The following is a 15,436-nucleotide window of genomic DNA, read 5'->3' as shown; positions in this document are numbered from 1 at the left end:
GCTTTGTATCGTTTAGAGTAATATGTGTGTAGGTTTATAGTGTTTCTGATAAGGTATTTGAAGATGTTATGGCTGTTGCATTAGACTATGCAAGTTGAATAAACGAGATGCATCCAGTTTTGCCAGTTGCATTAGCTTATGCAAGCTGAGTAAACGCAATGCATCCAGTTTTGCTAACGTTCACTCATTTGTTTCATCATCTAAGCCAAGATGCATGCTCTAAATTGTGGATCACAACCTGCAACTTGGTATAAACTTTGTATTGAGCTGGAACTGAAGCTGGCTTTATGTTTTTGTCTGTGATTTTTATGTTACTTCAACTGAGTTTGGTACGAACTCTTGAATTTTGGGTATGCAGTTGAAGTTAGCAAGAGTTGAGATGCGTAGTCACATATGTACGAGCTTTTGTCGTTTCTGGCTTTATGTTTGTCTGTGATTTTTGTGTTACTTCAACTGAGTTTGGTACGAACTCTTGAATTTTTGTGGTATGCCTGTTAGCAAGAGTTGAGATGCGTAGTCACGTATGTATGAGCTTTTTTCATTTACATGTAGATAGATAGATAGATAGATAGATTGATAGCATTCTTGCAGTGGTATTTGATGGTGTAATGCATTAGTTTACATAAACCAATGCAGCTGAGTTGGAACTCCAGCTGATAGCCTGATCTTGTGTTTATCCGTGGCTATTCTGTATGCATACATAAACTTTGGGTATGCAGTTGAAATGAGCAAGAGGTTATCATGCTCAATGCTTTATGTGAACAGAGAATAGCTTGACGCGTAGACGCCATCTTTTTTGAAGCATTAAAAAATGTGAATGGTATAGCATCTCTGCTTTCCCTATAAGATGTATAGATAGATTTCTTGATATTTCTGATAAGTTAAGCTATATATTTCTTGTTGGTGCTTGCTGATTTAAGTGTGTGATCAAGATTCTTGACTAATAGGAACAATGTGAGTATGTATTTAGGTGATACACCAAGGCTTTGGCATGGTTGAGAATTGAGATTGTCACCTTTGTCTAATCCTTATGCAATGTTATAATTTGTGACTTCAAAATAACATGTTAGTAGTATAAAGTATGTATCTATTGTCAGAGTATTTTTTTAGTTATTTTGAGAAACAGAATGTGTATGTATAATATGGGTGTATGGATGCAATGCATATACCAATATACAGGATCTATATATCCAATAATGTGCCACAAAAATTTCATAGTATATTATATTTTCAACAAATAATACTCCATGGTTCTAGTTGTCATTTGAATCCACAACTGTTGGCTCAATTTTTAGTTTTCATGTGACTTTTTAAATGTTGCAAATGAATATCCTCTTTTTCAATTTTTTGCAATTAAAAGTCATCTATATTTTCCAATAAACCTAACTTTCGAATTCTCATCAAGCCGAAATTCAATGTTCAGTCTAACAAGTTCTGGAATTGGATATTTCAAACTAGTTTTCAAAGTCCTAGTCAATTTTCAATTTCAAAATATAAAATACCGGCTTCAATTTCAATAGTTCAATAGTTCAATAGTTCAAGTTTGGGTCTTATGTATAACAAGAGATATTTTTCCATTTTATAAAGACACCATGAGCATTAGTTACTTATACTAGATACGAACTTTTGACAAAAATTGGTTAATTAGCAGAAAAACCACGAACTATTGCTATAATTTTCCACAGTCTTTAAAGCTGATTGGATAAATCACAAACTTTAACAATTGTGTGAATTTCTTATGGCGATTGGTACTTGGAAATCAGAGGCTATATGGTTTATTACTTAGAAATTAATAAGTCCATATAGGCTTTATTAATACACATCTATTTCAAATATGACACATAATTCACGCCGATTTAGTCATGCCCGAAAATAGTCACCATGGAAATTTCACACAATTGTTAAAATTTCCGTTCCCAAAATTTGTCCCACTTTGACCCGGCACGAGTTTTAAAAAATGTAATGGAAAGTGAGTTAAAAAAGTTAGTGGATTGGAGATCCTACTTTTAAAGTACTAGTTTTATAATAAAACATGAATAGGAATGAGTTAGTGGAATATGAGGTCCACTATAAAAAATGGTAAAAGTGAAATGAGACAAATTTTGAAGGACGGACGGAAATGAAACAATGGGGCAAATTTAGTATATAATTAGGAATTACTAACATTTAATTATAAAATCAAAATATTTTGTTCACGTGACTGGCCACGTGATGGACTGCACTTTCCTATTGCCTCTGTCGTGAAATTATGCTTTGCTTTGTTCCCCCACTTCGGATGGCAGCCGGCCATCACTTTTTCAATTTTACCAAAAATTAAACCCTAATTTCATGAATTCCCTCAAATTGAAAATCTCCTGCCCCCGATCTCGATCAGGTTTCATCAACTAATGAAGAGAATCCGCTAAAACCTCCCAAATCGTCGATGGATTTCACCGAATTGGAAGCGATCGAGGGTTTGCGCTGGCCGTGGCACTCATGGCCCCTCTCCAAGCCCGAAGTCTCAGCTCTCGTCGTTCCGTTATCGGTAATGTGCACTCCGCTCACGCCCTTCACCGAGCTCCCGATCCTAGCTCACGACCCGGTCAACTGCTCCCAGTGCGCCGCGGTCTGGAACCCCTACTCCCGCGTCGATTACACCTCCAAAATCTGGATTTGCCCCTTCTGCTACCGGAGAAACCCTTTCCCGAGATCGTACGATCATATCAACGAGAACAACATCCCCGCGGAGCTCTTCCCCACTTACAGCACCGTCGAGTATCATCTAGGCCCCGCGCCGCGGTCGAATAGCGATTCGTTCTCGAATTTTCCTGCCTATTCGGGTTTGGAGAGGAGTGGGGCTGGTGTTGGAGCTGGACCGGCGTTTGTGTTTGTTGTGGATGGTTGCTCTTCGGAGGAGGATTTGGGGGCTTTGAAGAGTGAGTTGCTGCATATAATTGCGCGTCTGCCGGAGAATGCTTTGGTTGGACTGGTGGTTTTTGATGCAATGGTGAGGGTGTATGATTTGGCATTCACGGATTGTTTGAGAGTTGTGGTGTTTCATGGAGGGCGCGAGGTCTCGTCTGAAAAGGTACGGGGCGTTCAAATATATGGAATTTGCTCGGCGAGATGGTTCACTTATAGTTGCATAGTTGTGTGTGTGAAAGTTAAATAAATAGATTGAGCAGTAGTATCCCATCCTCAAAGATATCAGTTATATTTTGCTGAGATAAATGCTTACCTATTCAGGCTTCATACCTGATGCTGATCAATAATGTTTGGAAGCAGAAAACTGAATTCACCTTTTCCACATTTAAATTGTGTGATAAAAGGGACATTTTCCATTTTGTGGTTCATGCTAGGTGATATCTATACAGTATTTTGTCCTTGATACTAGAACATTAAAATTTGTAGTTTCCTAGTCGAAAATCTTATGGACTTTGTTACATGGATGTGATCAGAACTGTTTCCTATTTGTAATGATGTAATTATATTCGTGTTTGCTTGACTTTAGAATCCATGAACTTACTATCGTCAACAATTTGTACTTTGTTTCCTCCAACGATCTCAACTCTCAAGTAGATGTATGTTAAAGTGAATGTGTATAATATGTTTTCTCAAATCGCTTAGCTAGGAGATTCTGGAAAATGTTGATAAAGAACTGAGATGCTTCAGAATTGACATTTTTGTCTTGCCTTATTTGTTGAGATTAGAATAACTGATGCAATTCCAATCTTTGTTTGATATTGTGATTTGCATGTCCATAGCTGGTGAGTTACTAATAATGTACTGATTATTAGTACTTAGTATAAATTGTTGTGACAGGAAAAGTAGAACCCAGTTTGGACCTTGTCTTCGAATATAGTATACAAAATCTTGAAATCCAGTGTCAGATCACACAGTACCCACATCCATGTCTGAGCCATTTTGTTCATGTAGTCACCTTTTGCCCCTTGGCTGAAGCTTTTGGATTAAAGAAACAACATAGATTCAACCAAAAACGAAGCATAGGAACTTTCTTGTTATTAGTTTTACCACTCTGTTGGTAAATTCAAAGGAAGATTCAGGTGTGTTATTAATTGTTTTTTACAGTGCGCTACTGATGAGATAGTGCTTTGTCGCCCAGGCTGTCAGGCTAATAGTGGATTTGCAATTTGTCTGCTAATTTCTGATAGCAGTTATGGTTATTCATTGAATAAAGAAGGTAAATTGTTATGTAGTGAGTTGTTCTTAGTACAAACCTTAGGCAGTTGTTTGGGCTACTGCAGAACTGTGTGCATAATGGGTTCAGGTTACGGCTTGAATGCATCTTTGCTGTTTTGTTGTCGGGGTTGGTCAGAGTTTGATGGTGAGGCCTTGAGGTTGCTGGTGTTAGAGCCATGGATAAACTTATCAGAACTTCAAAATAAACTGATACTTCCTTTTAAATTTGCTTTTGCTTGATAAATTTCTGTAAGGTTATTATGGTGAATGCTTACCTACTTCTGCTATCAGGCCAAAGAGCTCCTTGGGCTCCATCACATGAAGCAGTCTATTGGAAAGACTTCATCAGTACAAAAGCAAGGCTTTCTGGTTCCAGTATCCGAATACGAGTTCAATATCACCACAGCAATTGAAGAAATCCATTCTTCACCTGTGGTCAAGCCAGGACATCGACCTTTACGGTGTACAGGGGTTGCAATAGCAGTTGCTATTGGACTGTTAGAAGGATGCCTTATAAATACTGGTTCGCGTGTGATGGTCTTCACAACTGGACCTGCAACAGTTGGCCCTGGAATGATTGTTGACTCAGATTTTGGCAGTGCTATTAGAACTCACCGTGATCTCAACAATGGTTATGCTTCCTACCATAGAAAATCTTTTGAATATTACAAGCAAATATCTCAGAGATTATCCGAGTCATCCATCGTTCTTGATCTGTTCGCCTGCTCTCTGGATCAGGTTGGAGCAGCTGAGTTGAAAGACCCAGTTGAAAGCTCCAACGGTTTTATGATGTTAGGAGAGTCGTTCGAATCTGAGGAGTTTAGAAAAAGCTTGCGTCACATGTTTGATCGTGACAGTGATGGAAATTTAGAGATGGCTTTTGATGTGACCATAGAGATAGTGACTTCCAAAGACGTGAAAATTTGTGGAGCACTTGGACCTTGCATTTCTCTCCAAAAGAAGAATGATACAGTGAGTGAGAAAGTGATTGGTAAAGGAGGTACCTACATTTGGAAACTGGGTACAGTCACCAGCAAAACATGCATTGCTTTCTTCTTTGAAGTTGCAGGTGAACAGAAATCTCAACCGAGCTCCGCATTTTTCATTCAGTTCATAACACAATACAGATATAGTAACATGGGAGTTCGGAAGAGGGTGACAACTGCTGCAAGAAGGTGGGTGGTGAAACACTCACCAGAAATTGCTTCAGGATTCGATCAGGAAGCAGCTGCTTCTGTTATGGCTAGGCTTGCCATCAATAAAACAGAAGAGATTTTCGCCCATGAAGTAATCAGATGGTTGGATAAAATGCTGATACGTTTTTCATCTAAATTTGGTGATTATGTGCCAGAAGATCCATTATCCTTCCGCCTTTCCACAAACTTCTCCCTCTTTCCACAGTTTATGTATTACTTGAGAAGATCCCAGTTCATGGATGTCTTCAACAGCACTCCAGATGAGACGGCTTATTTCCGCCTGATGCTGAACCGTGAAGGGGTGGTGAACTCTCTTATCATGGTGCAGCCAACCCTGTTCCAGTATTCATTTGATGGGCCACCTATTGCAGTTGTTTTGGATGTATGCTCCATCTCTTCCGATGTGATATTACTCTTCGATTCCTTCTTCCATGTCGTCATTCACCATGGCTCTAAGATTGCGCAATGGAGAAAGCTTGGCTATGACAAGGATCCGAGCCATGAAAGCTTCAGGGAACTCTTGGAAGCTGTGGAGCTTGATGCCGAGCAACTGATGGCTGGACGGATCCCAGTCCCAAAATTCGTAAAGTGTGACCAGCACAGCAGCCAGGCAAGGTTCCTTCTTGCTAAGCTAAATCCATCTGTCACTCAAAATTCGACGTATAAAGAGGGTTCGGAATTTATATTTACCGATGATATTAGCTTGCAAGTGTTCACTGAGCACTTGCAAGCCCTGGCTGTGCAGGGTTGATTCTAAATCTATACATAGAAACGATGATTGTATATGTATTCAAAAAAGTGTGTCAATAGTTTTGGGTTTTTGGTTATAGATCTTTGACTTGATGAGATACATTGAAGGCATACAACCTACCAGCTTCTAGTGAGTGAAAAAGATATGTTCAGTTATAAGATTGATCACTTCATAAGTCAATTAGTTACTAGTGTTAATTAATTTGTGTTTTTAGGCTTCAACGGAGAAAAACTATACCGGCAAACTTAGGGCACCATTTTGTTTTGGGGAATCATGAAAAAATGGAATTAATATCCATGGTTTCATTACTTACACTTGGTTCTTTTTAATTGATAGTCTGTATCCACTTCTGCATTTTTTATTATGTTTGTGAATTTTCAATTCCCCGGATCCGCAATTGCGAATCCAGAAAAGGAACCCCCGGGGACAACACAGTAAAGAAGATTGTCTCAAGCAAGCGTTTATCGCTAATAATGGATGGCTGGTGAAGAACGGAGGTGAATCCAACTTCGAAGGTGATCCCAGTTCCCAAGTAACAAAGCAAGAGCACCATGAAGAAAAACACAAACTAAATCGTAAACCTAAAATAGGCAACCAAACAATAATATACTGCGGAGTTTAAGAATTGTCTACTACAAGAATTGTCAACTAGATAATTTAACAACCAAAAAAAACAAGAATTGTCAACTAGAACATTTAACAACCAAAAAAATAGCCAATTTACTGAGCTGTCTATCGAGATAAATAGGTCGAATTTTCTTTTTTGTCCGTCCCATATAAATAGTCCATATTCATTTATGACAATTTTTTCTCCTGTGCCTTTACGTTATCATTTATGGATCCCACTATCCACTATATATTATTTTAACTATTTTTTTTTCTTCTTTCTTACTTTTATGCATTAAAACTTGTGGCATTCCCAATTTGCCTATTTCTATGAGGCGGAAGGAGTATTTGATGCGAAGTACTCCCTCCGTCCTACTTTAGGAGTCCCATTTGAGTTCGGGCACGGTTTTTAAGAAATGTAATTGAAAGTTGGTGAAAAAAGATAGCGGAATGTGAGTCCTACTTTTATATGGAGTATTAGTTTTATAATAAAATGTGAATGGAAAATGTTAATGGAATGTGGGGCCTATCCCCATTTCTGGAACATTTTAACCGGAACTCCTAAAGTGTGACACGCTAAAATGGGATGGAGGGAGTAATTATTTAGGCGACGGGCGCACACACGAATACACAATTTCCTTTCTTGGAGTTATGGTTTTTCAATAAATATGACTGCTGCAAGAGATCTTGTAATAGTAATATTAATGAGCCACTGAAATAGATATTTCTAGATTTTCCTCAATAAATAAAATAAATAGTTATGACTTTCAACTACACAACTAGTTAGCCTTAAAGTGTCTCCTACTTGAACTTTGAAACCATGATTACTTTTGAAGTTCGTTGCATCTAAATGATATTATGAGGGGAAAAGATGATGGGTGGAAGTCATATTTAAATATTCAAAACTCATCTTTTTCCGATTTCTTAATCATGATCACAAGATCTTAACTACACGCGCAAATTCACAAAGTAATTAATTGAAATAATATATAATAAAAAAATACACATTGGCACACTAAATTGTCCAACTGATATATCTAAACTGATTCTTTCGAGAGTGGGGCGACTCATGATAAAACATTCATGATATTTTGAAAAGGGTTTGTGATGTGTTGTGTTCAAAAACTTTGCTTTCATGTTAAAGCTTTCAAGGTCACTTTTTAATGATGAGGTTTGCATATGAGGTTAATTTGCAGATATTGCCAAGATATATGTTCATTTATTTTTTTTATATATTCGCGAGTTGCTTTTTCTTCTATAGTAATTTTGGATAGAGCGTTTGATTTTTGTCTATTCACTTATTTCATCGCTTCTTAGTACTTACTATTTATATTCTAAATTGCTACTATATTGTTGAAAATTTGAATTGAAATGCAAAAAATACTTGTTCATTTAAAACATTATCTTTCTATCACATGAGTTGTTTAACTTATTTGGGTAAGTTCCTATCTTCTTACTCAATTCTCTGAATTAAATTTGAGTTTTGTTTTGGATATGTTGCTCGATCACCATCCTTTTTACTTGAGCATTTTGTAACACATTAAAAATATGGAGGGCTCAAAATCTTTTGTGCATGTTCAAGTCATATTGTGTGTTCGACAATTCGAATATCAATTTCCCTACTCTGACAAAAAATAATTAAATCACATAACTTGACGAAATTCAAATAAAAATAATTATAATTCGTTGTCATGATATACGAGACCTATATGTATAAATTATAGCTAAAATATGGAGTACATGTTACTACTAAAGGTTAAAGTGACACTGTGATACCACGTATCCAACAATATTATAAACGCTACACAACAATAGTACTATAAACGCTACACAACAATCTATAGATTGTTGTCTAGCGCATTGGATATTGTTGGCCGAGAAAATATTGTTGTAAAGCGTGGTGGATATTGCTGGCCGAGAATTTTACCCTTGAGCACTTTTTGTGATTGTCACATGGCAGCTGATTATTCGTCCACGTGTACAAATGATTGGCTAGGAATGATGATATGGTGTTACTTTAAGAGGTGTTGTCATTTTAACGCACCCCTACTACTATATAATCAAATTATTTTTTAGAGCATATATTTTTATAATATACATTATTACTACACTATACCTAGGTCTTATGGTTACATGTAACCCATAATACTAATCGCATAACACGATAATTTATGTAGCAGTAATTAATTGCATTGACCAGAAAATAATTCATGCAGTAGTACTAATCAAATGCATTGACCAGAAAAAGTTAATTAAAATTTTAAAATCCATTGACAAGAAATCCAGACTCAGATGACTTCATCATTGAAACAAAATACTAATTCAAATGCCATTGACCTCAGTTCAATCATAAAAAGAAATTAATTAAGCTGAAAACTTACTAAAAAAATATTCCAGCTGGGAACATATGCATATGCTCCCAACCACCATTGCTGTGTATTTTAAGAAATTTCCATCACATCAAAGTTGACCAACATTTACCATCTAGACAAATAAATTAAATTCCAAGAAAAAGAAATTCAATTTAAAAATTGAAAAGGTATTCAATGTGTGTAAATAATTAAGTATTGGTAATGAAAGGAATAGTCCCATGAACATGCACATGGCCTTGTTCCCTCCAGACCCCTAGTTGGGGGACTATAATATTCAATAAACAGTGATTTGCAATAATCAATAAATTAAAAAAATAAATGCCAAGATATGGAGAATCTGGTGAAATAATAAACATGGCATTATATAAGTGGAAGAGGAAGACATAAACACAAGTGTGACAGCAAAGATGTAGCAACAAAATCAAGGTTGTAATTATTAAGCAAGGCAATAATGTAATTAAGTCAAGTAGTGATTATAATAATAGCACAATAACAAAGCCAGACACAGATGAGTGTATTTTGCGTTCTTGTCCAATACATATGATTCTTGTTTCAATATCTATATATACTATAACAAAATACAGACACAGTCACGAAAAAACCCAGAAATAAAATCGAAACATGACAAAAAAAGAAGAGGGATTACAAGAAAAACAAATACTGGGCGTAGAGAAAAACAAGTTTTTTGTTGGATCAAACCAAGTCGCACAAATAGTAAAATTAAGTGATGATCATTACAAGATGCTTCAGCACCTGCTCTTGCATTTCTCCACAGCTCTTGGTGCTAAATTCATAAATAACAAAAAGAAACTATTAGTAATTGTTTCATTTTTTCAAAAATTAAATTCGTCATAAATAAAACCACCTATTTTTTGCAATATTTGATATTGATTAGTTAAAAATATCACGAAAAAACGTTAAAGTTTCATGCCTATTCTTCGTAAAGAAAATGATAAATCTATTTTTGTGAATATATAGGCATATAGGTGCCAACCAGATTCATGTGCTAATTAAGATGACTACAATACAAACTTTTTATGCATGCATTAAAAGAGTAAAAAGAAAGGCTAAAATGCATGTAATAAAAAAATTAAAAAATAGACATAATAATTTAAAAAACTCTTCTTAAACTATTTCTTAAATAAAATTTTTGATATATGAAGACACTAATATTATGTTACATAAAGCATAATCTGTGACCACCACTTTCGTTTAACCTATGTCAGTATTATTTGTTTTGTTTTATACATTTATCTTGACTATAATATAATTCTACAAATTTCAATTCGTATTATTATTAAATTTAAAATAAATTAATAAAACATCAAATTAGATCTTGATTTTTATGTAATTTGTAAAATTAATGATATTTCATGAGTTAAACTCACCTAATATTTATCTCTCTTCAAACAAACCCTAGTTTTTTGTTTTCATGATAAACATTTGAAGAAAGCAAAGGTAGGTTGGATGGAGACACATACCAAGTCCAATGGCTTCGGATCCCTTCATAATGCGGAGGCGCTTGCAAGACTCAACAAACATCCTGCAAATTTAATCCAATGAGTTTCCCCTTAACATCTCCATAATTCAGCTACATATTCAGTAGAGAAAATAATTTTATTTAAAAAAAAAAAAAAAAAAAGTTGATGAAGATCTTACTCCCATGGAACATCCCCCACGAGCATCCAGTCCCCATCCTTATCCTCATAGCTGGGAACATACTCAGAACTGTTCAACAGATCCATTAATTTCCCCTCATTCATGAAATCTATCATTCCTTGGCTCCCATACTTACCAACTGAATTCAACACATAAACATTATTTAGATAATAAAATAATCATTCAAATTGATTTTAATTTATGTTTTCATTTTCAAAAATTGAGCGTACGTACCCATGGTGAAGGAGCTAAACATCTTCGCCAGCGCATCAGAGAGCTCTTTGTAGCTCTGATACATTCTCAGATCCACCTTCCGGAGGTACGGCGCTCCGTCCATGGACACCTTCACGAACGCCGCCGCCGCCGTCTCCTCGCTCTTCTGCTTCGCCATCACGTTCTTCCGGAACGACCGCACCGGTGGCCATCCCACCACCTGCGCCCTAGATTCACAAAAATCAAAATCTCACATTCAATTTCCAGAAAAATCTCTCTACCAAACCGCGTTTCTCGCAATTTCTTCGAAAATCAGCTTACTTCGCCGGAGGCTTCACCGGATCCTTAATCGGAACCGCTTCCCCCACTCCGGATGCCGAATTCTCGACGTTATCCTTCAGATCTGAGTCGTCGGAGTGAAGCAGATTCAGTTTCAGATCAACCGTCTCGGCGAAGCCTCTCTTCCCGCTCGTCTTGCCGATGTCGCCTCCGCCGCCGGGGAGACCGAGGCACAGCTCAGTTTCCTTGAAATTCAAGCCTACTTCCATGGATCCGTCGCCGTCGCCGATGATGATTAATTCGCTTTCGCTGCGCTTTTTCGATGAATGTGCGGAGAAAAGTGTGTGTGATAAAATCGATGGCAAAATGGGTGCAATGTGTGTGACTTTGCGGTACATATATACCATAATGCGTGCATTAGTCTCCACGGATCGGCTGCCGACACGTGGACTCTCGATTACTAAATTGATCTTCTAGGATCAAGAGCATGTTACTAAAATAATTAAAGTTATATTTTTGGCTTATAATTTTTTGAATATAGTAGTGTGAAGGATTAATAATGTATGTGATTTGTTAATTAATGGGACAAGTGGAGGGTTTATTTAGTATATAAAAATTGAAAGAAAACAAATAAAATGGGGGAATGGCATGATTAGGGGAACAATTAATGGATGTGGTCCAGAAAAGAACAATCATCGACCTTCTCCTCCAATTAATCATGCGAGTCGCCAGATCCTCTTCTATTATTTTATATGACTTTACTATATGATATAATATGAATTTATTATAAATATACATATGGTGTATGTAACGATGGTAAATTGAGTCCACAACTACATATCCGAACATCACTTAGGATTGTAAATATCTCAACTGTTGTGGTCGGACGAGAAACCGCCGATTCTGGTTTTGAACAGGTAGTTCCGGCTCCACGAAAAATTGGGACCGTGACGGGTGCGACAAGCGGTTCTTGTTTTGACCCGAAATAAAATAGTTTAAGACATAATATGTGGTGTCCATGTTTCTTACTGTTCAAAACCGGTATTTTTCCAATTTTTAAATACAAAAGTTTATGTGAGTATGTTATGTGAGTATGTTATGTGAGTATGTTAAGTGTTTAAATACAAAAGTTTATGTGAGTATGTTAAGGGTTGGCAATTGAACTAAAAATATAGCATATAACTGTCCCACATCGGTGTCAAGAGAAAACTGAAACTAGTATATAAGTCTTATGGGCGCTCCTCCTATCACCAATTGGTTTTAGGATGGAACCCATGGATTTCTATCATGGTATCAGAGCGGGTCGCCGACTGTGGGTCAAACTTAACTGACCCAGCAGTATATCTGGGCCGAAACCGAAAAAAATGACTGATCCAGCAGTATATCTGGGCTTAAAATTTGGGCCAGTGGTCCAACCGATCGGAAAAAAAATTGGGCCACTCGTCCAACCGATTAGAAAAAAGTCCAACCCCTCCAAGGTTCACCTTGAAGGGTTTGAGGGAGGGTGTTGGCAATTGAACTAAAAATATAACATATAACTGTCCCACATCGGTAGAGAAAACTGAAACTAGTATATAAGTCTCATGGGCCCTCCTCCTATCACCAATTGGTTTTAGGATGGAACCATGGATTTCTATCAATAAGTTATAACGAGAAACCGACTACCAAAGAACTAGAATTTTGGTATATACTTTATGCATTTACAGAAAATTAATTCATAAAAATATGATTTTTTTTCGATATCTGTTAAGTTTCTTCATATTGTAAATTTTTTTACCAGTAAATTAAAGTTGTGAAATATCGTACGTCTTAGGACCTCTAATGTGGATTGTGTCTCAATGTATTAAAATTATAGTACTCCATAAAGTCAAGTTATTTATTTATAGTAATATTTAAGATTTAATATATGTTTATATAAAATATTACCATAAAAACAGTAAAATTAAGAGCAAATGGTCTCTAAAATTATAAACTTAGATAAAATTGTGGTATTTCTCATGAATTTCTAACTTTGTCGAAAAATCATGAACTTTGACCTTGTAGCTAATCTCCCACGATCTAGGATTCAACAGAATCAAAACTGACGTTGCTAACTCAGAAAATTGAAGTGGCAAATGAATGTATCAGAAAGAATCATTTTGAATATTAATATTAGTGAAAATGGAATTTACACTACAAACTTCGGCCAAAATCTTATTATTTCCCGCAAATTTAAAGCTTGTTCTGAAAATCATGAACTTTAAGATTCTAGTCGTCAAACCAAAACTTAAAGGGTCAAAATTAAAGTTGAACTAGCAGATGAAAATATATCAAAACGACGTAGTTTTGAGGAGCGTGTGCGATGATTTCAGGATATTTTTTCTACGTGTACATACACATGCGATGATGTAAACCGAACCAAATATACGAGATGGCCTAATATTAAATACATGGCGTATATATGGTTCCAAATGTAATGTCGAAACATGGTTAATTCATAATTGTATAGTTTGGTATTATATGTACGTATAGTTTAATATGCTTACCAATTAATAACGTACTAACTATATAAGTCTATATGCTTTAAAACCATCATGTGTGTGTTAGACACTCTTTTGGTATTAGCGCACTAACCTAGAAAATTAGGTAATAGGAATAACTTGTCTATGTTGGTTGATTAAAAATAGCAAAACTAGTGAAAAGTCAGAATTTGTGAGTGTGCTTGTTATGGCTAAATGAAGATATTGTAGTTTTGATATTAGGCAAGGATTAGTAGCATTATAAATTGTCTAGGATTGAACTATTGCTAAAGCCACAATTTTTGTTGCGTAATCATGTTACAAATTAATTAATTAAAGAGTTTAATTGGCATGCTTAGTTAAGTCCATTCTAATTTCTTGGTGTGCAGTTTGGGTAAGAGTGAATTATGATTTAATGATCTTGAAACTGTTCAAAGTTAATTAATTGAGCTTATAGTACGTAGCTAGATGTGTGATCTGGATATTGTATTGTGTTGACTAATATCACTGTTTCTCCTATATAGTAGAGGTGAGTGTGCATGGCACAAATGTTATTGCTCCATACCCAAACAAAAAAAAAACATGTTTATATATGAAAAATATTATACTCATTGTGTCCGCTATTAAATACTCATATTCCCACGTTAGAATTTTCACCATTAAATATCTCCGTTTTTATTTTTTAATAAATAAACCACAAATTCCACTAAATTATTTTATTAATATTTTTTTTAAATAAATATATAAAAATAGGAATCATATTTCACTAAATTTTTATACTATTTTTATACAATAAAATTAGTGTCAAATTAAAAGGAAACATTTAATCCTGGAGAAGAGTATATGCAACTAAGAAATTCGTGTCAACTTAGTTATTCCCCCAGAATAAGTAAGGGTGTTGGTATCCGAACCTAAATGAATAAGAGAGAATGGAACATTTCTACTATATAGTAGAATAGTATTTTGTTTTTGTGTATAATGTTTTTATAATTATTGAATGAAAATAGAAAATAATAAAGCATTTGTTGGTCCCGTGAAGCGGCACGCACCATCTCGGCATGCACATGTGGTACGTGCACGCTGGGCCGTGCGCATGTTGTGTGTTATATTGCTGACTTTTTAAGTTGCTAACTCTGTTAACTCATCAACGCAGTGTATTAGAAATGTCAACACGATGACATTAAAATGTCAACTGACCATCTCCAACCATACACCAAAACTCATTTTTGGTGTAGATAATTTCTCCAACCATGCAATAAACTCAAACCCATTTTCGGGTTTTTCAATAGAATAACACCAAATATGGTGTTTACACCAAAATTTTGTTAGGCAAATACTCAAAAATGGTGTAAACTTAAAGATGGTGTAAATAGTTTGGGTAAAACTACTTTTTGGTGTGACATATACTCAAAAATGAGTTTGAGTTTGGCGTAAATGGTTGGAGATGGCCTAACGTCAACACAATATATTGAAATGTCAACAAAATTATGTGTTGACATTTTTAATACACTACATTGATTAGTTAACAGAGTTAACAACTAAAGAAAGTTAGCAATTGATCACACCTCACGTTACTAATATCTATAATAATTTCCCTGGAGTCACGTACATCTAACATTAAGAGAAAAAATGGCATGGTACATCCAGATATTATAAATCCATAGATAGCCTTGAATCAATGGT

The 15,436-nt window shown here is 35.5% G+C and overlaps 2 protein-coding genes across 2 annotated transcripts; one reads left to right on the top strand and one right to left on the bottom strand.

Moving 5' to 3' along the window:
* The first annotated feature begins 2,222 nt into the window (after positions 1 to 2,222).
* Positions 2,223 to 6,204, top strand: LOC125201115 (protein transport protein SEC23). The gene is made up of 2 exons (XM_048099043.1): positions 2,223 to 3,067; positions 4,471 to 6,204. The coding sequence occupies exons 1-2, from the start codon at positions 2,423 to 2,425 to the stop codon at positions 6,124 to 6,126; spliced, it is 2,301 nt and encodes a 766-aa protein (XP_047955000.1). The 5' UTR covers positions 2,223 to 2,422; the 3' UTR covers positions 6,127 to 6,204.
* Positions 6,205 to 9,574: 3,370 nt separating this feature from the next.
* LOC125201596 (auxin-responsive protein IAA14-like) lies at positions 9,575 to 11,629 on the bottom strand. The gene is made up of 5 exons (XM_048099769.1): positions 11,298 to 11,629; positions 10,998 to 11,203; positions 10,764 to 10,902; positions 10,586 to 10,647; positions 9,575 to 9,888 (listed from the first exon to the last, which is right to left on the bottom strand). Exons 1-5 carry the CDS (start codon positions 11,522 to 11,524, stop codon positions 9,851 to 9,853), a joined length of 672 nt encoding a protein of 223 aa, XP_047955726.1. The 5' UTR covers positions 11,525 to 11,629; the 3' UTR covers positions 9,575 to 9,850.
* Between the last annotated feature and the right edge of the window lie 3,807 nt (positions 11,630 to 15,436).

The sequence above is a fragment of the Salvia hispanica genome, chromosome 1, assembly GCF_023119035.1.
Source record: "Salvia hispanica cultivar TCC Black 2014 chromosome 1, UniMelb_Shisp_WGS_1.0, whole genome shotgun sequence".
In the NCBI taxonomy this organism is placed as follows: Eukaryota; Viridiplantae; Streptophyta; class Magnoliopsida; order Lamiales; family Lamiaceae; genus Salvia; species Salvia hispanica.
Note: the sequence above shows the minus strand (reverse complement) of the source record. Positions and strands in the feature narration are given on the sequence as shown.

Bases quoted from the DNA above. Each gene is read 5' to 3' on its own strand.
- LOC125201115 (XM_048099043.1), top strand. From the start codon at position 2,423: ATGGATTTCACCGAATTGGAAGCGATCGAGGGTTTGCGCTGGCCGTGG. The intron at 3,068-4,470 runs GTACGGGGCGTT...TTCTGCTATCAG, and splicing joins GCGAGGTCTCGTCTGAAAAG to GCCAAAGAGCTCCTTGGGCT.
- LOC125201596 (XM_048099769.1), bottom strand. From the start codon at position 11,524: ATGGAAGTAGGCTTGAATTTCAAGGAAACTGAGCTGTGCCTCGGTCTC. The intron at 10,903-10,997 runs GTACGTACGCTC...TGTTGAATTCAG, and splicing joins GTTTAGCTCCTTCACCATGG to TTGGTAAGTATGGGAGCCAA. The intron at 9,889-10,585 runs GTATGTGTCTCC...TTATGAATTTAG, and splicing joins ATCCGAAGCCATTGGACTTG to CACCAAGAGCTGTGGAGAAA.